Source organism: Camelina sativa, chromosome 6 (assembly GCF_000633955.1).
Source record: "Camelina sativa cultivar DH55 chromosome 6, Cs, whole genome shotgun sequence".
NCBI lineage: Eukaryota > Viridiplantae > Streptophyta > Magnoliopsida > Brassicales > Brassicaceae > Camelina > Camelina sativa.
Window position 1 is genome coordinate 4,924,436 of NC_025690.1, and position 11,997 is coordinate 4,936,432.

The window sequence follows — 11,997 nt, forward strand, 5'->3', positions numbered from 1 at the left end:
GACTCATGTGCTACCGACTCCACGGCCCGCACTTCTCCGACCAATATACGAAAAGTCACCTCTAGGTGATAGACTCGCGCTCCAGGCGTTATTTGCTCTCGACTTTTGGAATTTCCTTTACTCATAGGCCTAAACCTTGTGTTTTTATTGGCTCTTCATCAGACCTAAGTCTGCATGCCATAATGTTGGCTCCTCATTGGGCCTAAACCCGCATGCCATAATGTATAAGGATAAATCCAATATTTGTCTCTTGGGTCGTCACTCTACAGCGCGCCTTCGGATCGTCATCCGAAGTCGATATACCAACCAAACTCCCAAGCCACAAAGTCTTAGAATATGGCGGTACTAGGAGAACCAAAGTCCCCCAAGAGTCGCGAGCAAACAATTCTGAACACGACTGAGTCCTATCCCTATCCAGGTTTCCTTCCCGTGGCTCGTGTAAGACAACACAATGTCCTACCAACCACATGTCCCCTCACTGGGATACCTCATGACCACACAAGGATAATCTCAATGCCCCACGGGCCGCCACAAAGGCCAAACAAATGTCCTAAACTGGACCGCCACCAAGNAGATCCTTCCTAGCTCCAAATCTCTCAAGAACAGCCAAGAAATCTCACCAATCTCTCTCAAAAACTCAAGAACTCTCTTTTCTCCCTTTTCTCTCAAAAACCACAAAGCGGCAGACAAAATAAACCTCCAAAACCCTTCTGGTCGACAATTCACTTATATAATCCGGTCCAATGGTTTTTCCTAAACCAAACCGGTTCAAATTGATAATTAAATGAATATGGTCGAACCAGAATAAGTGGTGTCGACCGACACCAACATCGGTGTCGATCGACACCCACCCCCAAAACGCAGAGTTTTGGTTCGCGGGCATTACAATTCTCCCCCACCAAAATAGATTCGTCCTTGAATCTCGATCAACACTCAGCCAAGGACTCATGTGCTACCGACTCCACGGCCCGCACTTCTCCGACCAATATACGAAAAGTCACCTCTAGGTGATAGACTCGCGCTCCAGGCGTTATTTGCTCTCGACTTTTGGAATTTCCTTTACTCACAGGCCTAAACCTTGTGTTTTTATTGGCTCTTCATCAGACCTAAGTCTGCATGCCATAATGTTGGCTCCTCATTGGGCCTAAACCCGCATGCCATAATGTATAAGGATAAATCCAATATTTGTCTCTTGGGTCGTCACTCTACAGCGCGCCTTCGGATCGTCATCCGAAGTCGATATACCAACCAAACTCCCAAGCCACAAAGTCTTAGAATATGGCGGTACTAGGAGAACCAAAGTCCCCCAAGAGTCGCGAGCAAACAATTCTGAACACGACTGAGTCCTATCCCTATCCAGGTTTCCTTCCCGTGGCTCGTGTAAGACAACACAATGTCCTACCAACCACATGTCCCCTCACTGGGATACCTCATGACCACACAAGGATAATCTCAATGCCCCACGGGCCGCCACAAAGGCCAAACAAATGTCCTAAACTGGACCGCCACCAAGGCCAAACAAATGTCCTAAACAGGACCGCCACAAAGGCCAAACAAATGTCCTAAACAGGACCGCCACCAAGGCCACTCGTCCCGAAGGACCGTCACGAAGACCATCTGTCCCGAAGGACCGCCTCAACAGGCACTATGGCTAAACAGCCCGTCACAAAAGCCACACAATGGCTAAACAGCCCGCCACAAAGGCCACACAATGGCTAAACAGCCCGCCACAAAGGCCACACAAGCCACTCCAAGGCTCTCCACCGCTAAAAACTGATGAATTCTAACTCACATAAAACTTTCCATTTTTAGACCTTCCACTTCTGAAACTTTCTATTTATAGAAACTTCTAATTCGGGAAACTTTACTCCAAAACACTGCCTTGCGGAAATTTTGTACCCCAAACACCACCTCATCTTGTTACTTAGTCGCACAACCAACCACCCCAAGCGACCAAGTAAACAAGAGAGATGGGCTGGAATACTCCATTCCTACTCCAGCCACGGACTACAGATGGGACCAGGCTAGGCAAGCTCAAGTCGTGGCTTGCTTCTCATACCACTTCTTAAACCTTTCCTTCATCCTCGCCTTAGGCTCCCAAGTCTGCTCCTCCACACCATCACAGTCCCAACGGACTCTCATCAAAGGAATCTTCTTCTTCTGAAGTTCCTTGATCCTCCTCTAGAGAACCCTCAATGGTCGCGCCTCCAAAGTCATGTTAGGCTGAAGATCCTCAGGAATCTTAGCCAACAACTGATCATCCTCACGGAGACACTTCCGCAACATAGACACACCTTATGGAATGCTCGCATAACCTCAAGTAACTCCAGTCTATATGCTACTATTCCAACTCGCTCAATCACTCTGAACGGACCCAAATACCTCGGACTCAACATAGTCTCAGTCAATGACCTGTTTGGACCCCGCAACATGGCCATCTTGAGGTACACTCTATCTCCAACCTGAAACTCAAGATCTCTGTTCCTCCTATCGGCATAACTCCTCTGCCAATCCTGAGCTTCCTTCATATTTNATGCACCAGAATAGTACCATAAGCCGAAACCTGATACTCTGAGTCAACATCTTTTGAGGCATTCACCAGCCCCAAATCCGACTCATGAGCCAACCACACTCTGCTCAACAGATCTACTCTATCAGCTGCACNCGGCCTCCCATACAAAGCCTCATAAGGTGCCATCCCGATACTCGCCTGGGAACTGTTGTTGTAAGAAAACTCTACCAAGGTCAAANGCTCGCTGGCACCCCATGCAACCTGACTATCTGCTTCACATACTTCTTAGCCAAGACCGTTGCTCCATCAGTCTTCTTAATGGCCAGAAAATGTGCCGACATAGTCAACCGGTCCACNGCTCAACGCACTGATCTCTCCTACCAGAGAATCCATATCCTGCTCCTGAACCGAAGCCGCCCGCTTCCTACTCAATGCATCTGCAACCAAGTTAGCCTTACCAGGTTGGTAGGCTATCTCCAGATCATAATTCGCCACCAGCTCCATCATCCGCCCCTGCCTCAAGTTCAGCTCGGGCTGAGTGAATATATACTTCAGGCTCTTATGATCTGTAAACACCTGTACTTTTGCACTATAAAGATAAGATCTCCAAATCTTCAGGGCAAAAACTACAGCACCCATCTCCAAGTCATGAGTAGGATAGTTGTCCTCATGCTTCCGCAACTGCCGTGAAGCATAGGCAATCACCTTCCCATGTTGCATCAACACATATCCCAAACCCACTCTAGATGCATCTGTATAACCCACATAGGGTTCTCCCTGCTCAGGCAAAGCCAACACCGGAGCAGTAGTCAACATCTTCTTCAGGCTTGCAAAGCCCTCCTCGCACTCCTGTGACCAGACAAAAGGGAAATCCTTCCCCGTCAACTTATTCATAGGACGTGCTCTGCTCGCAAACCCCTGCACAAATCTACTGTAATACCCTGCCAACCCGAGAAAACTCCTGATCTCCGTGGCATTCTGCGGTCTAGGCAATCCCTGATAGCCTGAATCTTTTCTGGATCTACAGAAACCCCATCTGCAGACACAATGTGACCCAAAAAACCCATCTCACGCTGCCAGAAGCTACACTTGCTCAGCTTAGCAAACAACTTCTGCTCCCGCAGCTTCTCCAGGACTGCCATCAAATGCATTGCATGCTCTTCAAGACTCTTAGAATTAATCAGGATGTCGTCGATGAAAATGATGACAGACACGTCCAGAAACTCCTGAAACACGTTGTTCATCAATCTCATAAATGCAGCTGGTGCGTTAGTCAACCCAAACGGCATCACCACAAACTCGTAATGCCCATACCTCGTCCTGAAAGCAGTCTTCCTCACATCCACCTCATTTATCGGGATCCGATGATAACCCGACGCCATATCTATCTTGGAGAACCAAGTAGCACCTCTCAACTGATCCAACAACTCATCGATCCTCGGTAGAGGGTACTTGTTCTTCACAGTGACCCGGTTGAGACCCCTGTAATCGATACACAAGCGGAAACTCCCATCCTTCTTCTTAACGAATAACACCGGCGCTCCCCATGGTGATACACTAGGACGGATAAAACCCTTGCTCAACAAATCCTCTAGCTGCTTCTTCAGCTCTGCCATCTCTGCTGGAGCCATCCTGTAAGGAGCCTTGGATAACGGTGTCGTCCCTGGTTCCAGTTCAATCGTAAAAGAATCAGACCGAGAAGGTGGTAACCCCTGCAATGACTGGAACACGTCCTCAAACTCCTCTACAACCTGAATACCGCTAACAGTTGACTTTCCCACTGACTCTGGCATAGATATAGTAACCAAATAAGCCTCACAGGCCTTCTTAATCATCTTCCCAGCCTGAATGGCCGAGATCACGAGATTCCCCGAAGTTGGTCTAATCTCTTGATAAACCAACTTCCCTCCTAAACGCTCAAACTCCACTCTACCCCGATAACAATCCAGATGAACCATATGCCGATGCAACCAGTCCATCCCCAAGATAACGTCATACAACTCCACTGGGCTGATAAGCAAATCCGCAGGCCAAGACTCTCCCGCGATCTGAATATTGATACCCCTCGCTCGACCAATGACCCTCAAGAACATGCGTCCACCAACTCTGACAACTCTTGTACGCTCTTCGGGATCTCCCACAATACCCGCACTCTCTGCACACTCCGGGGTAATGAAGCTATGAGTAGCTCCAGAATCAAACATAACATGGGACTTAAACCCTCCCACCAACTAGGTCCCTACACAAACCTCATGTGTTGAGAACCTAACACTTTATCACAGGACAACATAAAATCTGAACTTACTAAGAATTCACAATGATACAGTACCAGAAATTATACATGTGATCGCCCCGGCGCTGGTCCCACCAATCTCTGCAGTCGTGTAAACCCGTGGCGCCTGCTCAATCCGTACAACCTGCTGCCCTCCCGGCTGCACCTGCTGCAACGCTGCCACTGCTACCAGCTGCAACTTGGGACAATAGAGCTTGATGTGCCCTGGCTCCCTGCAATAGTAGCATACACGATCTGCTGTCGACGGGGCGCTCCTCTTTGGTCAGCTAGCAAACTTGTGATCCTTGCTCCCACACTTGAAGCAACCCGGACCACTCGACGTCTGCCTAGCCTCCCACCTCCTCTTGGTTCCCTGCGCAGGCTTGCCGCCCTTGCTAGAACATCGCTGGTGCTGAGCCTTACTAGGCTGAACTGTTGGGCTAGCCACCACTGACTGTGCCCGGATATCCTCCTCAATCCATGTTGCAGTCTCAACCAGCTCTGAACGCGAAGCATAACTCCGCCCCCTACAGTGAATCCTCAAGTCATCATGTAGGGCCCTCAAAAACCTTCTGATCTGAGCTTCCTCAGACTCCATATCCCGACGCCCATACCTTAGAAGTTGACTGAACTCCAAGTCAAGCTCTCGCACTGACCGAGTCCCCTGAGCTAGCTGAAGGAACTGCACCTCCAACCTATCCAGTGCCTTCCTAGGGAAATACTTGCGGTTGAACTCCAAGACGAAGTCAGCCCAAGACATCTCCCTCTGCACTCTCTTGGCTGCCACAGAACTCCACCACAACTGAGCATCACCAGTCAAATAGTGGACCCCAATGTCCACCCAAAACCCCTCAGGACACCTCAGAGTATGGAAGTTAAGTTCCATACTCGTCCTCCACGCATTCGCAGCGGTAGGATCTGTACCTCCCGAAAACTGCTCGGTATCAATACGGCCCATCTCAGTCAGCATGCTGATATAACGAGAATGGACCCCCACATCCGCAACCACTGGCTGCCGCTCCTCCGCCACCACTGGTGGCACTACCTGAGCCTAAGCCGGTGCCACTTGTGGCAACCTCTCCAACAACTGTGCCAGCAAACCCGTAAGGTCGACACCCGGGACTCCACCCACTGGGACACCCACACCCGGTGCCCTAACATCACCGGCTACTGGAGCATCAACACTGCCCCCTCCGGCCACACTCATGGAATCCCCCTGGATACCCTGCGACTCGCCCACACCCTCTGCTGTCACACTCTGGTCCACAGTTTCACTAACCACTGGGACTCTGCCCCTACCACGACCACATCCGCCTCCACGACCATGACCAACAACATCATCCTCTCTAACCATCTGCACTACCATTGGCCATTAGGTTATCCGTCTTGGCTACATAAAGATAAAGTCTTTGGGGATGAGGAGCTTCTTCTCATGTTAAAGAACTCTTTGGCTCGGTTGTTCTGAGTTTATCTTTGACTTATTCGTTTGGTAGTTTAGGATAATCAATTTTCCTATGTCTAAGTAATGTCCATCTTGGCTAATGTCCAGTATAATTTATATTATCTTGAGAAGAAAAAAGAATAAAAACAATTGTTATCATGGCAATCGCAAGCATAACCAATAGACGATAGCATGAGAATATTATCCTGTTGGGTTTTTTATATATTTCCCTCACCCCACAAGATCTTCTCTGCCACATGGCAGAACCATAACCTCTATATCTCGTGCACGTAAATTTGAGTTTGTGGAAATCCAAATCCAACCAATCAAAACTCACTGACCTGTCTATATTCCAATCTTCCTACAAAATGAACACTAATATAAAATCGAAGTCTCCAATTCACTAACATAACACCAACAACATCTCATCTCACTAATTTTTTAGTGTTCTTGTCTAGAAGAAGCAATGGCCACTTCAGCAATCCAACACTCTACTTTCTCCGGCCAAACGGCTCTAAAGCCATCCAACGATCTCCTCCGCAAAGTTGGATCCTCCAACGGCGGTGGTCGTATCGTCATGCGTCGTACCGTCAAGTCTACTCCTCAGAGCATCTGGTTCCATCCCTAATCCCTCTCTCTTTCACTCATCTTTGTTTTTCTAGATAAATAGATTTTCCATTTTAACATGGTACTAAACAATGAAAAGTGAAACTACTAAAGATTGGTTTCGGTTCAAGATTCGACTTGAATTATTTGTAATGTTTATTCGAATTCGGTTTAGCTAGGTTCTTTGGATATATTTTAACGACCCATTAGTTTTTGTTTCCTCAACCCNTAAAATCTGAACTTACTAAGAATTCACAATGATACAGTACCAGAAATTATACATGTGATCGCCCCGGCGCTGGTCCCACCAATCTCTGCAGTCGTGTAAACCCGTGGCGCCTGCTCAATCCGTACAACCTGCTGCCCTCCCGGCTGCACCTGCTGCAACGCTGCCACTGCTACCAGCTGCAACTTGGGACAATAGAGCTTGATGTGCCCTGGCTCCCTGCAATAGTAGCATACACGATCTGCTGTCGACGGGGCGCTCCTCTTTGGTCAGCTAGCAAACTTGTGATCCTTGCTCCCACACTTGAAGCAACCCGGACCACTCGACGTCTGCCTAGCCTCCCACCTCCTCTTGGTTCCCTGCGCAGGCTTGCCGCCCTTGCTAGAACATCGCTGGTGCTGAGCCTTACTAGGCTGAACTGTTGGGCTAGCCACCACTGACTGTGCCCGGATATCCTCCTCAATCCATGTTGCAGTCTCAACCAGCTCTGAACGCGAAGCATAACTCCGCCCCCTACAGTGAATCCTCAAGTCATCATGTAGGGCCCTCAAAAACCTTCTGATCTGAGCTTCCTCAGACTCCATATCCCGACGCCCATACCTTAGAAGTTGACTGAACTCCAAGTCAAGCTCTCGCACTGACCGAGTCCCCTGAGCTAGCTGAAGGAACTGCACCTCCAACCTATCCAGTGCCTTCCTAGGGAAATACTTGCGGTTGAACTCCAAGACGAAGTCAGCCCAAGACATCTCCCTCTGCACTCTCTTGGCTGCCACAGAACTCCACCACAACTGAGCATCACCAGTCAAATAGTGGACCCCAATGTCCACCCAAAACCCCTCAGGACACCTCAGAGTATGGAAGTTAAGTTCCATACTCGTCCTCCACGCATTCGCAGCGGTAGGATCTGTACCTCCCGAAAACTGCTCGGTATCAATACGGCCCATCTCAGTCAGCATGCTGATATAACGAGAATGGACCCCCACATCCGCAACCACTGGCTGCCGCTCCTCCGCCACCACTGGTGGCACTACCTGAGCCTAAGCCGGTGCCACTTGTGGCAACCTCTCCAACAACTGTGCCAGCAAACCCGTAAGGTCGACACCCGGGACTCCACCCACTGGGACACCCACACCCGGTNGCCCTGGCTCCCTGCAATAGTAGCATACACGATCTGCTGTCGACGGGGCGCTCCTCTTTGGTCAGCTAGCAAACTTGTGATCCTTGCTCCCACACTTGAAGCAACCCGGACCACTCGACGTCTGCCTAGCCTCCCACCTCCTCTTGGTTCCCTGCGCAGGCTTGCCGCCCTTGCTAGAACATCGCTGGTGCTGAGCCTTACTAGGCTGAACTGTTGGGCTAGCCACCACTGACTGTGCCCGGATATCCTCCTCAATCCATGTTGCAGTCTCAACCAGCTCTGAACGCGAAGCATAACTCCGCCCCCTACAGTGAATCCTCAAGTCATCATGTAGGGCCCTCAAAAACCTTCTGATCTGAGCTTCCTCAGACTCCATATCCCGACGCCCATACCTTAGAAGTTGACTGAACTCCAAGTCAAGCTCTCGCACTGACCGAGTCCCCTGAGCTAGCTGAAGGAACTGCACCTCCAACCTATCCAGTGCCTTCCTAGGGAAATACTTGCGGTTGAACTCCAAGACGAAGTCAGCCCAAGACATCTCCCTCTGCACTCTCTTGGCTGCCACAGAACTCCACCACAACTGAGCATCACCAGTCAAATAGTGGACCCCAATGTCCACCCAAAACCCCTCAGGACACCTCAGAGTATGGAAGTTAAGTTCCATACTCGTCCTCCACGCATTCGCAGCGGTAGGATCTGTACCTCCCGAAAACTGCTCGGTATCAATACGGCCCATCTCAGTCAGCATGCTGATATAACGAGAATGGACCCCCACATCCGCAACCACTGGCTGCCGCTCCTCCGCCACCACTGGTGGCACTACCTGAGCCTAAGCCGGTGCCACTTGTGGCAACCTCTCCAACAACTGTGCCAGCAAACCCGTAAGGTCGACACCCGGGACTCCACCCACTGGGACACCCACACCCGGTGCCCTAACATCACCGGCTACTGGAGCATCAACACTGCCCCCTCCGGCCACACTCATGGAATCCCCCTGGATACCCTGCGACTCGCCCACACCCTCTGCTGTCACACTCTGGTCCACAGTTTCACTAACCACTGGGACTCTGCCCCTACCACGACCACATCCGCCTCCACGACCATGACCAACAACATCATCCTCTCTAACCATCTGCACTACCATTGGCCATTAGGTTATCCGTCTTGGCTACATAAAGATAAAGTCTTTGGGGATGAGGAGCTTCTTCTCATGTTAAAGAACTCTTTGGCTCGGTTGTTCTGAGTTTATCTTTGACTTATTCGTTTGGTAGTTTAGGATAATCAATTTTCCTATGTCTAAGTAATGTCCATCTTGGCTAATGTCCAGTATAATTTATATTATCTTGAGAAGAAAAAAGAATAAAAACAATTGTTATCATGGCAATCGCAAGCATAACCAATAGACGATAGCATGAGAATATTATCCTGTTGGGTTTTTTATATATTTCCCTCACCCCACAAGATCTTCTCTGCCACATGGCAGAACCATAACCTCTATATCTCGTGCACGTAAATTTGAGTTTGTGGAAATCCAAATCCAACCAATCAAAACTCACTGACCTGTCTATATTCCAATCTTCCTACAAAATGAACACTAATATAAAATCGAAGTCTCCAATTCACTAACATAACACCAACAACATCTCATCTCACTAATTTTTTAGTGTTCTTGTCTAGAAGAAGCAATGGCCACTTCAGCAATCCAACACTCTACTTTCTCCGGCCAAACGGCTCTAAAGCCATCCAACGATCTCCTCCGCAAAGTTGGATCCTCCAACGGCGGTGGTCGTATCGTCATGCGTCGTACCGTCAAGTCTACTCCTCAGAGCATCTGGTTCCATCCCTAATCCCTCTCTCTTTCACTCATCTTTGTTTTTCTAGATAAATAGATTTTCCATTTTAACATGGTACTAAACAATGAAAAGTGAAACTACTAAAGATTGGTTTCGGTTCAAGATTCGACTTGAATTATTTGTAATGTTTATTCGAATTCGGTTTAGCTAGGTTCTTTGGATATATTTTAACGACCCATTAGTTTTTGTTTCCTCAACCCTTTCTAGTATAGCTAAATGCCTAAATCAATCACCAAACCATTTAATTTTAGCATCTAACAAGAAAAACTTGTGACAGGTACGGACCAGACCGTCCCAAATACCTAGGACCATTCTCGGAAAACACACCATCATACCTAACAGGAGAATACCCTGGAGACTATGGCTGGGATACAGCCGGTCTCTCCGCTGATCCAGAAACATTCGCAAAGAACCGTGAGCTCGAAGTAATCCACAGTAGATGGGCAATGTTGGGTGCTTTGGGCTGCACCTTCCCGGAGATCCTCTCCAAAAACGGAGTCAAATTCGGTGAAGCCGTGTGGTTCAAGGCGGGATCTCAGATCTTCTCAGAAGGAGGGCTTGACTACCTCGGAAACCCTAACTTGATCCATGCGCAAAGCATATTGGCTATATGGGCATGTCAAGTTGTGCTCATGGGANACAACTGAGCATCACCAGTCAAATAGTGGACCCCAATGTCCACCCAAAACCCCTCAGGACACCTCAGAGTATGGAAGTTAAGTTCCATACTCGTCCTCCACGCATTCGCAGCGGTAGGATCTGTACCTCCCGAAAACTGCTCGGTATCAATACGGCCCATCTCAGTCAGCATGCTGATATAACGAGAATGGACCCCCACATCCGCAACCACTGGCTGCCGCTCCTCCGCCACCACTGGTGGCACTACCTGAGCCTAAGCCGGTGCCACTTGTGGCAACCTCTCCAACAACTGTGCCAGCAAACCCGTAAGGTCGACACCCGGGACTCCACCCACTGGGACACCCACACCCGGTGCCCTAACATCACCGGCTACTGGAGCATCAACACTGCCCCCTCCGGCCACACTCATGGAATCCCCCTGGATACCCTGCGACTCGCCCACACCCTCTGCTGTCACACTCTGGTCCACAGTTTCACTAACCACTGGGACTCTGCCCCTACCACGACCACATCCGCCTCCACGACCATGACCAACAACATCATCCTCTCTAACCATCTGCACTACCATTGGCCATTAGGTTATCCGTCTTGGCTACATAAAGATAAAGTCTTTGGGGATGAGGAGCTTCTTCTCATGTTAAAGAACTCTTTGGCTCGGTTGTTCTGAGTTTATCTTTGACTTATTCGTTTGGTAGTTTAGGATAATCAATTTTCCTATGTCTAAGTAATGTCCATCTTGGCTAATGTCCAGTATAATTTATATTATCTTGAGAAGAAAAAAGAATAAAAACAATTGTTATCATGGCAATCGCAAGCATAACCAATAGACGATAGCATGAGAATATTATCCTGTTGGGTTTTTTATATATTTCCCTCACCCCACAAGATCTTCTCTGCCACATGGCAGAACCATAACCTCTATATCTCGTGCACGTAAATTTGAGTTTGTGGAAATCCAAATCCAACCAATCAAAACTCACTGACCTGTCTATATTCCAATCTTCCTACAAAATGAACACTAATATAAAATCGAAGTCTCCAATTCACTAACATAACACCAACAACATCTCATCTCACTAATTTTTTAGTGTTCTTGTCTAGAAGAAGCAATGGCCACTTCAGCAATCCAACACTCTACTTTCTCCGGCCAAACGGCTCTAAAGCCATCCAACGATCTCCTCCGCAAAGTTGGATCCTCCAACGGCGGTGGTCGTATCGTCATGCGTCGTACCGTCAAGTCTACTCCTCAGAGCATCTGGTTCCATCCCTAATCCCTCTCTCTTTCACTCATCTTTGTTTTTCTAGATAAG

At 48.7% G+C, this 11,997-nt stretch overlaps 1 protein-coding gene across 1 annotated transcript; it reads left to right on the forward strand.

Annotated features, from left to right (window-relative positions):
* LOC104698705 (chlorophyll a-b binding protein, chloroplastic-like) lies at nt 9,806–10,695 on the forward strand. Its single transcript, XM_010414113.1, has 2 exons — nt 9,806–10,029; nt 10,326–10,695. Exons 1-2 carry the CDS (start codon nt 9,881–9,883, stop codon nt 10,693–10,695), a joined length of 519 nt encoding a protein of 172 aa, XP_010412415.1. The 5' UTR covers nt 9,806–9,880.